General features: G+C 55.8%; 1 protein-coding gene across 1 annotated transcript in view; it reads right to left on the reverse strand.

The window, feature by feature from the left end:
* Window positions 1–168: 168 nt before the first annotated feature.
* The window catches only part of DCHS1 (dachsous cadherin-related 1), a 33,439-nt gene continuing 18,233 nt past the window's right edge, over window positions 169–15,374 (reverse strand). The window contains exons 3-21 of the mRNA XM_003910281.3: window positions 12,980–13,168; window positions 12,651–12,882; window positions 12,274–12,510; window positions 10,906–11,931; window positions 10,491–10,684; window positions 10,187–10,283; window positions 9,929–10,086; window positions 8,858–9,722; window positions 8,532–8,771; window positions 8,312–8,437; window positions 7,481–7,690; window positions 5,635–6,513; window positions 5,398–5,511; window positions 5,015–5,226; window positions 4,771–4,925; window positions 4,447–4,577; window positions 4,049–4,332; window positions 3,570–3,708; window positions 169–3,230 (exon numbers count right to left, since the gene is read on the reverse strand). Coding sequence (XP_003910330.2) covers window positions 619–3,230; window positions 3,570–3,708; window positions 4,049–4,332; window positions 4,447–4,577; window positions 4,771–4,925; window positions 5,015–5,226; window positions 5,398–5,511; window positions 5,635–6,513; window positions 7,481–7,690; window positions 8,312–8,437; window positions 8,532–8,771; window positions 8,858–9,722; window positions 9,929–10,086; window positions 10,187–10,283; window positions 10,491–10,684; window positions 10,906–11,931; window positions 12,274–12,510; window positions 12,651–12,882; window positions 12,980–13,168 — 8,100 coding nt within the window. The 3' untranslated portion in view covers window positions 169–618. The remainder of the gene's footprint in view (window positions 3,231–3,569; window positions 3,709–4,048; window positions 4,333–4,446; window positions 4,578–4,770; window positions 4,926–5,014; window positions 5,227–5,397; window positions 5,512–5,634; window positions 6,514–7,480; window positions 7,691–8,311; window positions 8,438–8,531; window positions 8,772–8,857; window positions 9,723–9,928; window positions 10,087–10,186; window positions 10,284–10,490; window positions 10,685–10,905; window positions 11,932–12,273; window positions 12,511–12,650; window positions 12,883–12,979; window positions 13,169–15,374) is intronic.

The raw sequence follows: 15,374 nt of genomic DNA on the forward strand, positions 1-15,374 counted from the left end.
ATATTAGAAGGAAAAGATTAGCTGCGGAGAGATGTGATCATCAGCCTCAGGCTAGGCTCCTGAGCTCCCAGTGCCATCCCCACCCCACCACCCCTCTGTGCCTCCTGAAGTATCCACAATACTCTGCCAGGTGTCTTCCAGTCATCCCTATAGAACAAAGCTGGAGACTGGATACAAATTGCAGTTTATTAAGGCTCCAGAGTGAGAATTGGCACTTGGTTCTGGGCAGGGGCAGGGGCAGGGGCGTCAGTGGAACCCAAAGGAGCTGGGTCCAAACATGTTGGAGGGACCTCCTCCATCCCCCTACCCCCAATAAATAAAGTCTCAGCTCCATCTCAGGGTGCTGGTGCAGGGCAGGGAGCCCTCACTGAGAACCCAGGGCTGCTACCTCCTTCATATTTCTCCCCACATTGGATCTGGTCACAGGTCAGTGACCAACAGGACTTCTATGGTCCTAGTGCTCTGAGGGGGCTGGGGAGTTCAGGGTGGAGAGCTGGGGCCTGGTGGTGGCCTCCCCGTAGCCAGTCATAGTACGAGGCTGCCCAGGGCAGGCTCAGAGTGGGACCTGCATTGGGGACACTATGCGCATCCCAGGTCGGGGCCCAGCCTGGGCCACAGCTAGATGTGCAGCTCCGTGTCATCAGGTGGCTCCAGGCCAGACTCTGTGCTGAGTGCTGAGGCTGAGGGACCCTGGGCCACCCCAAATGGTGAGACAACGGGTGAGCGAGCAGCCAGAGGAGACAGAGAGGGTGAGAAGCTGGGGGACATGGCAGCTGAGGACAGGGAGCCTTCATGGCTGATGGGGGAGCGGTGAGGAGCTGGTGGGAAGATGGCCCGGGCTGCAGCTGTGTTTGCTGGCTTGGGGGGCACAGACTTGGCTCCTGGGTGGGCCACGGCAGTGATGAGGGGTGGTGGGTCGATACGGGGAGCTGGGGGACATGGCCGAGCTTCATCCTTGAGCCGAGCGATCTCTGTGAAGACACTGGCCAGTGGTTGGAACTGAGGGCACCAGCTCAGCAGGTAGTCCCAGTTATAGCTGCCACGGAGCTCCTCCTCGCCGGCCACAATGGCTGTCAGTGCACCTGCCACACATGGCTTGCCATCTGCTGGGAAGCCATAGTCCCCAGTGGGTGCAGGGCTCAGGCCACAGCCCCCCAGGAAGGCTGTGGCAGTGGCTGGGGGCCCCTCCTCTCGATAGAGAGTGGCTCCTGCACCTGGCAGCAGCAGCCCTGCCTTTCGGCCCTTATACCAGGTGTCAGGGGCAGGTGGCTCACAGGATGTGTCACTCAGTCCATCTGCATCCTGCTGGATGCCTGAGTCAGGGCCACGGGCAGCCAGAGAGGAGGCCACACTGGCCACACGGGGGAACTCATTGATCATGCGGATCTCATCATCCTCTGCAGCCTCTGCTGAGCCTCGGCCACTTGAATGTGAAGGGTCCAAGGAGCCACCACGGGGGTAGGGTCCTCCAGCTCCTGGCCCACCATAGCTGGGAAGAGTCTGGTGATAGAGGTGCTCAGAGGGTGGTGGACTAGGTGGCTCTCGGCCCACTTTCTGCAGTGAGCCACTGGCTAGGGGTGCTGCCTGTGACATTGGGCCAGGGGCTGCCTCAGCCTTGCGGCCACGGGCCCGAACAAGTCCTAGGACAAGGGCTGCCAGTGCAAGCACCACCACAACTCCCAAGGAGGCTGCTACAGCCCCTACTAATAGCAGGTTGAGGTCAGGTGCCAGGCCCAGTGCGGTGTGGGTGATATCCACGGTCACAGGCACTGTGGCACTCCGGGAACCAGGCAGAGGCCCCCGTGCTATCACCTCCAGCCTCAGCTCCCGTGGTGCTTCCCGCCGGGTCCGGCCCCCACCCCCAGTGGTGGCTGTTCCACTGCCTGGTGCTCGACTGTCCACCCGCAGGTATAGGGCACCTGTAGTCTGGTTAATACCAAAATAGGGTGAAGAGGTGGCAAGGGAATACAGAACCAGGCCATCAGCACCCCCATCCTCGTCTGTGGCCTGCACATGACCCAAGCTGTGGCCACGCCGGGCACCTTCAGGCACTTGGAAGTGGAAAGCTGGTGCCAGAAATACCGGGTCATACTCATCCTCTCCAGTCACCAGCACCGACACAGTGACAGAGGCTGAGAGATTCCCAGCATCGGCAGCACCCACTAGCAGCCGGAAGCTTTCTGTGTGCTCGTAGTCAAAGGCCACTCGTGCACGCAACTCCCCTGTTGAGCTGTTCAGTGCAAATGCCTCACGGCCCTCAGGCCCTGGCCCAGCCTCCAACAGGCTGTAACGGAGCTTCCCAAAAGCCCCAGCATCCCCGTCGATTGCATGCAGAGTGGTCACGAGAGTGCCTGGAGGCTGATTCTCGGCCAGGCTGGTGCTGAGTAAGTTCAGTGGGAAGGCTGGGCCATGATCATTCACATCCTGGACCTCAATTGTCACTGGTGCCAAAGCAAAGTGTGCACCAGTAGGGTCAGCAGCCTGTACTACAAGCTGATGTCGAGCCTGGGTCTCACAGTCCAGGGCATGGGCCAGTCGCAAGGTGCCTGAGCTCTCATCCAGTTCAAAGAGCCCTGATGGGTCGCCTGAGCTGACAGTGAAACGCACGAGGCCGTGAGGGCCAGGGTCAGCGTCAGAGGCCTCTACATGCAGCAGCTCAGCTCCAACAGGTGTGTCCTCAGGTACTGCCACACGGTAGGATGCTCGGGTAAAGACAGGTGGGTTGTCATTGACATCTAGTACAGTGACAGTGACTGGCACGACTGAGCTTTGGGGTGGCTGCCCACGGTCAGCTGCAGCCACTGTTAGATTGTACTGTGTCAGGCTTTCAAAGTCTAGAGGTTCAAGCAACACCAGGCAGCCCAGTGCCTGGGGGCCTGGTCCAGCACTCTCCCCAGCCTCAGCCAGCCTGGGTTCCAGCTGGAAGACTCGGCCCCAGTTGCCACTGATGATGCTGTACTCCACAGCGGCATGGGTGCGGCTTCCATCAGCATCTGTAGCCTCCAGGGTGAGCAGAGTGGAGCCAGGGGGTAGGTCCTCAGTCACAGCCACACGGTAGTGTGGCAATGTGAAGCTCGGGGCATGGTCGTTCTGGTCCTGCAGTTGTACATGCACTGTGGCTCGTGCTGCCCGGCCTGGAGTCCCGTGGTCTCGTGCTTCCAGCACCACATCCACTGCTCCTGACCCGTCATGGCCCAAGGCCACTGTTCCCACTATTGTGAACAGGGTCCCTGAGATGAGAATGGAAGGGAAAGAAACATACTCAACAAAGGCTGTGAGTGAACAGAAGAGTGACCCTTCAGGATCTAGGAAATGGTTTTGAAAGTCAGACTCAGGGAATGGCCTATCTGCTGGGAGACAAGGGGATGGCCTCAAGGCTTCACAGCTTAGGGAACAGCTTCTAGACATGCACTCAACAAGGGGCTTACAATGAAGACAGAGGGGAGGAAATGTCCTCCCTGGGCCAGACATCTAGGAGTTACAGAGTTTGAGTAACAAATTCAAGGAATGAGGTCAGATTATAGCCTAACACAGTCAAAGGCAAGGGGCAGATCCTGGGAAAGACGCACCATTGTTGGGGTCAACACTGAAGCCATCAGCAGGGGAAGCCAGGTGGTAGGAGATGTGACCATTGGCACCTGAGTCCCGATCAGTGGCAGAGACGGAGAGAATGGCACTGCCTGGGGGTGTGTGCTCAAGCAGCATTACCTGAAGTGTGAGGAGAAGTGCTTATGGCCAGGCTTCCCATTTGCCCTGCTGTCCATGCAGCCTGTTCTTGAGCTTGCTTCCTTGAGCCCTGCTTGGCGTCCATTCCAATACTTGGAATACTCGGAGCCCCTACTCCTAAGTATTCGAATGGGAAATGCCCACCTTCTCCCCTTTGTGGGTACAGGATGCAAAACCAGGATGTAGTTCACAGGACTTGGGACCTTCCCATTCCCAGATCAGCTCCAACATCCAGCCCACCTCAGCAGCTGCTAGCTCTGATACTTGCCTCCAATAAGAACAACCCAGGCCCAGGTGAAGGTGGATCCAGGGGTGTCAATACCTGGTAGAGGCTCTGTGAGAAGGCAGGTGCATTATCATTGACATCCTCCACAAGCACTGTGAGGTTGGCACGGCCCTCATGAGGCCCATCATGCGCCAGCAGCTGCAGCTGGTAGCGGTCACACTGCTCAAAGTCCAGGGGCCCCGTGAGGGAGACACGGCCTCCATAGCGGCCAACACTGAAGGGATCCTGGGGCCCAGATGGGCTCAGCACATACCACAGCACCGGTCCTGAGTCCACATCGTTCCCTGTTACCTGTGCAATCTCTGAGCCCAATAACGCATCTGAAATACACGAGACAAATGTGTTTGGCATGGACACAGCCCCACCTTGAGCCGCAGGGTGGAGAAAAATGTCTTTCTGCCACCCTTTATGCCACCCACTTTACCCAGTCTCACCTTCTGACACTCGGAGCTCCCAGGGCTGGGGGATGGTGGGGCGGTTGTCATTGGTGTCGATGACCATCACCGTCAAGGTAGCTGAGCCCACCAGGGCTGGGCTCCCTCTGTCTGTGGCCATCAGTACCAACCTGGGTACAAAGCACAATCATCGGGTGGGGCATGGCAATAAGGGGGAACTCTGGGCAGGGCCAGGAGGACTCAGGACAGACCTTAGGGCTGGGGAATTCAGGATGTGGCCAAGGGACTGAGGTGGGTTCAAGGCAGGGCTTTAAACTGGACAGGCCCAAGATAGGGTCTTTGGTCCACAGGGCCAGGACTCACCGTGTTTCGGCCCAGATCTCACGGTCCAGGATGGCTGTGGTGGTGATAGTGCCTGTGGCTGGGTCTACGTGGAACAATCCACGTGCCGGCTGGGATGCAGCCAGACTGTAGGAAATCTGTCCTCCAGAGCCTTGATCCAGGTCATCTGCCTCCACCTGGTGAGGGTAGGAGGCTGCTGGGACTGGTCTGGCCACAGACAAGTCTGACTAGCCCTGCTCCCCCATCTTTCCATCACACCCCGCACCTGCAGCAGGGGCCCCTCCAAGGGCCGGGACTCAGGAAGGAAGGCCACGTAATGGGGCCGCAGGAAACGGGGAGCATTGTCGTTGGCATCTTGCAGGGTCAGGGTCAGCACAGTGAAGGCAAAGGCTCCTCCACTCTCTGCCTGCAGCACCAGTCGCAGTCGTGGACTCACCTCGAAGTCCAGCCCCTCTGCTGAGCGAACTGTGATGGCGCCTGGGGGAGGCAGAATGCATAAGTGACAGCTCCCTTTGCTTGCCCTGGAGCCTCCTTCTCTGAGACCCGTTACTCAAGGATAGCCCTTCACCCATCAAAGGCTCCTCTGATGCAAAGAACCTGCTTCCCCAGTAGCCTGTCCCGCACAGAGCCCCTGCTCCTATTCCTTACCTGTACTAGGCTGGATGGAGAATGTCCCTTTCTCATTTCCACTGAGAATGCTGTAGGTGATGGGTCCATTTGTGCCTCCTGCATGGACAGCCCTCGGGGAGACAATAGGAGTCCCTGCAGAAAGAATGGTATTGTTGGACTGCGAGCGTGAGACTGGGAGAGTTTGGGGGACATTTTCAATGGGCAACCCCAGCCCATTTGGGAGTTCGAATCTGGGAGAAATGGCTGGAAACCCACCTGGGGGTGCATTCTCACGAATCATAGCCTCACTGCTAGTCCGGGGAAAGCGGGGTCCACGCTCAGCTTCCCCCTGCAGTCCAACAATGATCACACCAGTGGCAGAGCGAGCTGGACGGCCAAGATCAGTGGCCACAATGAATAGGACACGATCCCGGGCGCCTAGAGCTACAGGAGAGCGGGCCACACGGATTTCACCAGTGTAAGAGTCCACAGTAGTGCCAGGAGGTGGTGTGCCCGCCAGTCGGTACAGAATGGAAGCATTGGCACCAGCATCACGATCTTCAGCTCTCAGTGTAGCCAGAGCCAGAGTTGGGGTACTGAAGCTGGGGCCTGGGCGGGGCAGGCGTAGGCGCAGAGGACTGGTGGGGAAGGTGGGTGCATGGTCATTGACATCACGCACTATGATGGTGACAGACACTGTGGTGCTTAAGGGCCCAGCAGCTGCACCATCCACTGCACTCACAGCAAAGGTGTAGCTGGGACACTGTTCTCTGTCCAAGGCTGCAGCTGTGCGCAGTTCTCCAGAGCTGGGCTCCAGCAGGAAGGCTCCTGCTGTACCGGCACCCAGGTAGTAAGTTACACGGCCATTGGCTCCAGCATCAGGGTCATGAGCCTGTAGCTGTAGCAGCAGGGTCCCTGCAGGCACATCCTCCGGCACCTCCACAGAGTAGGCAGGCACAGGAAAGGCTGGAGCATGGTCATTGGCATCCAGCACTGTCACTGTCAAAAGCAGCGTGGCACTGAGAGCTGGCTGGCCTCCATCCCGGGCCTCTATCCTCAGCTGGAAAGCTGGCTCCACCTCTCTGTCTAGTGGCCTCATGGTGCCAAACTCTCCAGAAGCAAGGTCTAGGACAAAGGCTCCTGATGGGTCCCCATCTGCAGAGAAGGGCATGCACATATAAATATACATGTGTCATGGGGATGGGGGTGATTTACAGACAACAGCAGAGAGAGTGAGCATGTGCACAAAAGCAACTGAACTTATGAAAGAAAGGAAGAAAAACAGAAAAAAAGAAATGGAAAGTAACAGAAAATACTATAAAGCAGCTGGTATCATCTGTGTGTGGTCTGGGAACCCCAGGAGTCCCCCAGGTCCTTTTCATATGCATAAGATCAAAATTATTTCATAGCACTACTAAGCCATTATATGGCCTTTTTATTCTCATTATCTCACAGATGTACAGTAGAATTTGCAGATGCTCTATGACATGTGATGATATAATGTCTTGGTTAATGCAATGTGTGCTTATGTATTCCTGTGTTTTCTAGAATTTTGTAGATAGAAAGTTTAGAGCATGAATGTGTGTGTCTTCAGAGATTCAGTCTGCTCTGGCTATCTTCAGTTACACCTGCTTTAATCTCTGAAATTAATTACTGTCCAACAAACTGTTACTTGAAATCTTAGTATTTCCTTGTGCTTACACAGAAATACCGGCAAGCTGTATACTTCATTGGCTTGTTTCACAATCATATTTTAACATCATCTCAGTTTTATTACCTAATACAGTAAATACTAATATAATCCACATAAAAACTCTTTAGGGTTCTCAAAAATTAACAGTGTTAAGGGTTTCTGGGACCAAAAAGTTTGAGAACGACTGCTCTACAGGGAGAAATAAATGAGAAAGAAAAGAAATAGGAAGATAGAAACAGAGACACACAGGGAGATAAAGGGCATGGAAAGAGATACCCAGATACACTGGGTATAAGCATGAAAGAAAAGGTGGACGATATCATGAGGGAAAAGGAGACCCAGACACATGCACTGAGGCTGACAGCAGCCAAGGAGGAGCAAGAACCAGGCAAGTGGGTGCTGAGTTAGTGGGAGTGGGAAGGTTCTCACCTAGGATGCGGTACTGCAACTGCCCATTGGCTCCCACATCTGGATCAGAAGCCCGAAGCATGGTAAGGGTTTGGGGGTCCTGGCCCTCAGGCACCTCCAGAGAGAGATGGGTACTCCCAAAGGTTGGTGCATGGTCATTCTCATCCTCCACAGCCACTCGAATGGTGGCATGAGTTAACTGGGGAGGTGAGCCCCTGTCCTGGGCATACACTGTGGGAAAGCAAAATCAATGAAGTCTAGTCTGCTCTCATCACATGGAGAAATCCACACCACATAGTGGTCATATATGTTCATTCGGTGCACACAAACCAGAAAATGTCCATCTCTCCATACCTCCCAGGCACACATGTGTCATGCATACATAAACATACATGTGTCCTACCTCCCATGCTTGGTGCATGCAAGATATATCTTGGACTAGTGGTGGTGTAACAGGAAAGGCACTAAATGAGGTATGAAAAGATCTGGGTTCAAGTCCCAGCCCTGCCACTTCCAAGCTGCATGAGCTTGAGCAAGTCACTTGACCTCTCCAATATTGAGTATCAATATGCTTCTCTGTCAAATGACTGCAGTATCTGAGGGAGGCCAGGAGGGCATAGCTGTGACATTATGCATTTTAGAATTTGTATGGTCACAGTTGTGGCAGTCTAGAAGTCAGTTCACCTTGCACCCTGCCAAACTCTTGACTCCCCAAAAGCGTCCAAAAACGTAACAGGAGCTTTATGGCATTAGGCAAAAACTTCTAGAAGGTAGTACTTTGGGTATTCTGTCCAGGTAATACTGGTGTTTACAACACCTCACTCAGGCTTTTGGGGTGCTGTCAACATGTACCTGTCAGGTTGATCTCCTCCTGCTCCTCTCGATCAAGGGCCCGAAGAGTCGTGAGAACACCAGTGTCAGGATCCAGAGAAAAGCTTCCGCTAGAGACGCCTCCATAAGTCACTTGCCCGTTGGCCCCTGAGGAGGGACAGCATGGAGGGCGATCAGAGGGTAAAAACGCTCTTTCTTGCCCCAGTCCATCCCACTCATAATTCATCCCCCGAGGTCTTACCCAGGTCGGGGTCGGTTGCTCGCAAGGTGAGCAGAGATGTGCCAGGCGCGCTGTTCTCACGCAAGAGGACGCTGTACTCCTGCTGCTGGAAAGTAGGCGCCTCGTCGTTGACGTCAGCGACACTGACGGTCAGGACCTGAGTGGCCGAGCGCGGCGGGGAGCCGTGGTCTGAGGCCACCACTGTCAGTATGTGCTCAGCTCGTTGTTCGCGGTCCAACGGCTGCACCACAGACAGCGCTCCTAGGTGAGCGGTAAGGCAGGTTGGTGGGGACCTCAACACTCCACCTCAGCACCTTCCTCGCCCTCACCCTCAACCTAACCCTCACCAGTGCTTGAGTGCAGCCGGAAGTGTCCGTCCCCGCCAGATGCCAGCCGATAGGACACGCGTGCGGCCTCGCCCAGGTCCGGGTCCCGGGCTACCACGTGCAGCGCCGCGGGCCCAGGCGGCTGGTCCTCTGGGAGGCGCACGCGTGAGGGCGAGGCGAAGACAGGCGCGTTGTCATTCTCATCCGTGACGAAGACGCGCGCAGAAACGCGCGTTGCACGGCGGCGGCTGGCGTTGGCTGGCCGGTCGGTGGCTTCCACCAGTAGCAGCAGCGCGGGAGTGGTCTCTCGGTCCAGGCCGCGCGGAGCGCTGAGCGCCCCGGTGCGCGCGTCCAGGCGAAGCGCCGGCACGGGCGGCTCCTGGCGCAGCAGGCGGTAGCGCACGTCGCTATTGGGGCCGGGGCCGTCGGCGTCCGACGCGCGGAAAGTGTACAGCGCTGCGCTGGGCTCCGGGTTCTCGGGCAGCGCCAGCGCCAGCGGATCGCGCGCGAAGGCGGGCGCATGCTCATTCTCGTCCTGCACGCGCACCTGCACTCGCAGCAGCCGCGCGCCCGCGCCTCCCGGCCCCTCAGCGCGTACCGTGAGCGCGCGCCATGGCGGGCCTGCTTCGAAGTCCAGGGGCCGCGCCAGGTACAAGCGCCCTGAGGCCGCATCCAGCGCGAAGGTGCCCTCGGGATCGGCACCGCCCACCAGTGTGTAGGTGAGTGCGCCCAAACCCGCGGGCTCTGGAGGTGCCACCGAGCCCAACAGAGAGCCGGGCTGCAGCCCCTCAGCTGCTGTCACCGTCAGCACGACAGGCACTGGTGCCGCTGGGTCCCGCTCTGCGAGGTCTGGGGGCGGCTCGGCCAAGCGAGCTGAGGGAAGCACCTGTTGTGGACCGGGGAGGGAGAACAGAATTGTGAGGGCCGGTGTAAAAGGGGATCTGGGCTGGCTTCCCAGGTGGTAGGAAAGAGTGGTCAGAGTAACCTGACTACTACTGGAGCCCAAGGACTCCCATGAAGCTGGAGCTACTGAAGGGGACCTACAGCGGTAGCCAAGGGGAGGTGGGCAGACTGTGGGAAGGGCAGCCATACCTGCACCAGCAGCTGGAGGCTGGCACTTCGAGGAGGGCTGCCTTGGTCGTGAGCACTCAGTGTCAGCACATAGTGGGGCCGCTCTGCTCGGATCAGGGGAGCTGCAGTGAGCAGCTCCCCTGAGTGAGGGTTCAGAGAGAAAAGTTCTGAGCCAGGACCTGGGGACAGGCAGAGTAAGATGAGGGCTTGGGGCCCAGAGCTGGGCAGGCCATGAAGGCATGCCATCACCCACCAATTCTCTTCTCTCCACTCCCATACCAGTTAGCGTGTACAAGATGGTCCCATTCTCCCCCTCATCTGGATCCTTCGCTTGCAGAGTTGTCACCAGTGTTCCTGGAGGCACACGGTCTGGTACCTGTGGGAACACAACTCACCTAGTTGTCTCTTTCCTGTTCTTCAGACAACTCAGGATAAAGCTTCCCTCACCTGCGGGCAGGCAGAACCTCTTTTGGGCTCCGACACCTGATCCAGGAGGCAGTCTCTTACCTACGTCTACAGCTCTATGGGGAGATCCCCACTCCCTCTCACACTTTTCAGGACAAAGTCCTGCCACTTCACATACCTGTATAGGGAGGCCACCAGCAGCAGCTCCTGAAGCCTGCAGGAAGGTGGGGCTGTTGTCGTTGAGGTCAAGCACTGCAACATGCACAGTGCCTGTGGTGCTGTGGGATGGGCTCCCTCCATCCTGCACCTGCACCAGGAGCTGATAGGTGCTCTGCTGCTCACGGTCCAGGGTTTGGAGTGTGGTCACTTCTCCTGGGAGTGCAAGAAGGGGATCATGTATGAGATATTTAGGGATGCAGAGTCTGAGGCCTGCACCTAAGAAGCTGGGTTTTGGGGAGTGAGGGAGGGAATGCCAGGGCTAAATCCTCACTCTCAGGGGTGAGATGGCAGCTGGGGGTTGGGGATACTGTCTGGATGTTCACCAGGCTGGGGATAAGGTTATGGGGTCTCAGGATTTGGGTCTCTGTGCTCACCAGTCTGGGGGTGGATGCGGAAGGCCTTGCTGTCTTCAGACAGCTGTTGCAGGCTGTAGGTCAGACGTCCATTGGGTCCCGAGTCTCGGTCAGTGGCAAAGACTCGGCCCACGCTGGTCCCTGGGGGCTGGTTCTCAGCCACAGCCAGGAAGGTGGGATCCTCAGACAAGCGGGGACTGTGTTCATTCTGGTTGAGGATGCTGACCCTCACGGTGGCTGTGCCTGTCTGCTGCCCCAACTCAGCTTTGGACCCAGACACTGCCATTACCTTCAGTATGTACAACTCCTGGGCCTCACGGTCCAGCGCTGCCCGCACCCATAGCCACCCACTCTGTGGCTCCAGGCCAAAGGGGCTACTTGCTCCCTCTGCTGCAAGGTGATACGTGACAGGGCCCCCATCTGGTGCTTGGGCCTGCACTTGCAGGACCTGAGTTCCAGGGATGGTGCCTGAGGGCAGGTCCACACGGTAGGTAGGGCTGTCGAATTGGGGAGCCAGCCCACGGGTTCCCACATCCTGTACCACCACCCGCAGTCGAAAGTGGCTGGTGCGTGGTGGGGAGCCCCCATCCCGGGCCTCCAGCTCCAGCTCATGGGCTGGCCCTCCTGAGGGCCCCAGAGGCCTCATAAGCCGTACATGGCCTGTGGTGGGGTCCACGGTGAAGGCTCCACCACCCCCAGCAAGCAGGGTAAAGGTGACTCGACTGTTAACACCTGAGTCAGGGTCAAGAGCCCGCAGTGTATAGATGGGAGTCCCTGGGGCAGTGTTTGGTGGTAGCAATACCGTGTCTTCAGGTGCAGGGAAGGCAGGGGAGTTGTCATTCACATCATCCAGCAGCACACGCACCCGAGCTACAGCGAAAGCTGGGGGGACTCCACTGCCTGCTCGCACCTCCAGCTCCAGTACCGGTCCCAATAGCTCCCGGTCCAGAGGGCGAAGTGTTTGCAACAGCCCCGAAATCGCATCTAGGGAGAAGAGTCCTCGGGGATCCCCACCTGATAGGGAAAGGGTCACAGGTGCCAAGCGACCTAGGGAGGACGAAAATGGGATCAGGAAAAAGTCCCTTATTGAGTCAGGACCCAGACTCTGATCCCAAGAAGGAATGGGCAGTGCCCACACCCATGCCTTTCAAAATAGTAGGAGGGGCAGGGGTTGGCAAAGAGGTTGGTTGGCACTGAGGTGACATTCCTGTGCCTCATGAAGCAGTGTGCCTGCACCGTGCCTAAGGAGGTGCTGGGCATTGGTACCAGAGTGTTTTATACTCAGGGGCTATCTGCGCTGGGATACTCTAAGGTACCTTCAGATGGTGCTGGAGGGTTATACTGGGGTATTTGGGTCTGGCACCAAGTCGGTATAAAGCTAAAGGATACCTGGTGGGTTGTGTGCCTGGACTATGCCCACACTGGTGCCTGGTGCCACATCCTCTGGCACAGAAAAAACATACTGTAGTTGCTCAAATATGGGTGGTGTGGGGGTTCCAGGCACAATGCTGATGTTCACTCGGGCACTGGGTTCTGCCTGTAGGCCACCTCCATCCTGAGCCCCGATCTCCAGCTGCACCACAGAGTTGGCCCGTCTGGCCAAGGGCCAGGCTACTGTCAACAGCCCTGGGAGGAAAGATAGAAGCAGAGATATATAATGAAACTTAATAGGGCCAGAAAGGTTATGGAAGAGGTGGGTAGGACATCATTTAGGCAGGTGGGGAGGGAGACCTGGGGGAAGGCCCCAGGAATGGGAGGATCCTCACCTGATTGCTCATCCAATGCGAAAAGTGGGGGGCTATTGCCAGCCAGGATATGGTAGGAGAGTCGCCCATGGGACCCCTGGTCAGGGTCATGGGCACGCACCCTCAGCACAGCTGTGCCTGGTGGACTCTGGGCACTTATACTGGCAGCATACTCCCGTGGATAAAACTGAGGAGGGTTGTCATTCTCGTCTGACAGAAACACCTTCACATACACCATGGACTTGAGGCCTCCCTGGTGGGACATGCAGCCATAGGTCAGGTGAGCCTTGTCTGGCCCCGGTGAGTGCCCCACCCCAACATCCCAACCTACCCATGGTCTACTGACTCACCCCATCCACAGCTGTCACTGTGAAGTCAAAGCTTGAGGGCCCCTGGTCACGGTCCAGGGTCCGGGTTGTGCACACATCACCGCTGTGGGCATCAATGCGGAATGGGGGAGATCCGGAAGACCCAAGTCCAGCACCCAAGGAATAGGAGAGGAGGCCAAATAGGCCACTATCCGCATCTGTGGCTGTCACCTAGGGAGAGGCTGGGGTGAGTGGTGTCCCCTCTTCTTTGCCTAGTACTGTGCAAGGTACACAGTAGGTGCTTTACCCATATTTTTTTTCACTGAGTAAATCGACAGTCTGATCATCCTGCTTTGTAACAAAACCTTCTTTCACACTAAGTTTTATACATTGGGTACACATTAGGCCCTCAATAGTGGGTTAGCTGGTACTGACAACTGTAGCCTGTGACAAAGTGCTCTTTGTGGATATAAGGACCTCAGGGTCATGATACGCTGCAACAGGAAGCTGGAGAGTTCCCCTTTCTCAGCCAGAAAATGTGCTTAGAGAGAAAGCTGGCCAAGGACTTCTGATTGTTGCCCAGACCCTTGACAGAAATGACCTGTGCATTGTTTACCCTCCTGAGAGACACCAAGACCCTGCCATGGCTGAACCCTGGAAACAGCTTCTGCTCCAACTCTCTACTGTGGCTGTGGGCCCAGATATCCCAGGAGACAGACTTCCCCTGCACCAATCCTGGCAGGCAGCAGTACAGCTGCGGCACCATCTCCAGAAGCTGTTAATGACCTTTGCCCTCTGACTCGCTGCAGGAAGAAAGCAATAAACAGTGGTCCGGGGAAGTTGTCAGGAAGTGACCCAAAAGGCACAAGGGCCACTGACTGGAAATGAACAAGGCAGAAGTGAATTTCCTGGCCTGTACAACCCCTGCTCAGAGGTTTCACTGCAAATACAGTCTCCTTTTTCAGCAGATTCTCAGCTCAGCATCTCAGTCCGACCTTGGTCAGCTCCCTCTCCCCTTCTGCCCCAAAGCCATAATAAACTTCATCCCTGTCCTCTTGCCCCCATTCCATCCCTTGCTCTCTTCAGATGCACTATTTCAAGGAGAAAAGAAAGACATTTATCTGTGAACTCTCTAAACTTCCTACCAGCCTCCAAACTTACTCCATATGCCCATCCCAACCTCCTTCCCAGGTGTACCTCCTGCTTTGACTTTTTAAAACATAAATTATTTATTTAATTTTTTTTTTGAGACAGGCTCTCTGTTGCCCAGTCTGGGGTGCAGTGGTGTGATCCTAGCTCACTGCAACTTTGAACTCCTGGGCTCAAGCAATCCTCCTGCCTCAGCCTCCTGAACAACTAGGACTACAGGTGTGCACCACCATGCCTGGCTAGTTTTTTTATTTTTTGCATAGACCGTTTTCAGTATGTTTCCCAGGCTGGTCTCAAACTCCTGGCCTCAGCCAGTCCTTCCACCTTGGCCTCCCAAAGTGCTGAGATTACAGGCGTGAACCACTGTGCCTGGCCTTTATTTATTTTGTAAGACAGGCTCTCACTATGTTGTCCAGGCAGGTCTGGAACTACTGGGCTCAAGTAATCCTCCTGCCTCAGCCTCTCGAGTGGCTTGGATTACAGGGATGCATCACCATGCCCATCTCTCCTGCTATGACTTCTTGACACTACTTTTCCTGCTTCTCCACCCACTGCTTCCCCCACCACCACTGCCAGTCTTCCTCCATCTCCCCTTATCTGCCTGTTCTTACACACTGTTCCCTGGAATCTCTCCTTGGCCCCTTCTCACTTCACACACTCTCTCAGGGCCTTGTCTTTTACTTCAACCATCGTCTATACTTTCACTCTAGACCACTCCTCTGAGATTTCCAAACTTGTACATCCAGATGGCTGCTCAGCACCTCCACTTGGATGTCCCACAGGCACCCTAAATCCAACCAGCCCAAAACTAAACTCATGATCATTCCAAACCTGCTCTAATGATTCTTCCATCCACACAGTTGCTAAAGCCAGAAATCAGTTCTTCCCTTTTTCTCACCCGGTATATCAATCAACCAGGGATTAAGTAAGTCCTCATTAACTCTATTTGTCTGTTCCTCTCCATCACCATTATCATTGTTCTGACTTAGGCCTGAGTTGTCCTGAGTTATTGCTCCCCTGCATTATTTTGACTGCCTTCTTATAGAGGTCTGACCCTCTGATCTGTACTCTACACCACGGTTTCTCAACATTGGCACTATTGACCTTTTGGACCAGATAATGCTTTATTATGGGAGCTGTCAAGTGCATTACAGGATGGTTAGCAGCATTCTCAGCCTCTACCCACTAGATGCCAATAGTATACCACCAGTTGTGACAATCAGAAATTTCTCTAGATATTGCTAATATCCCTTCTGGGGGGCAAAGTCTCCCATGGTTATAAACCACT

This window comes from Papio anubis, chromosome 12 (genome assembly GCF_008728515.1).
Source record: "Papio anubis isolate 15944 chromosome 12, Panubis1.0, whole genome shotgun sequence".
In the NCBI taxonomy this organism is placed as follows: Eukaryota; Metazoa; Chordata; class Mammalia; order Primates; family Cercopithecidae; genus Papio; species Papio anubis.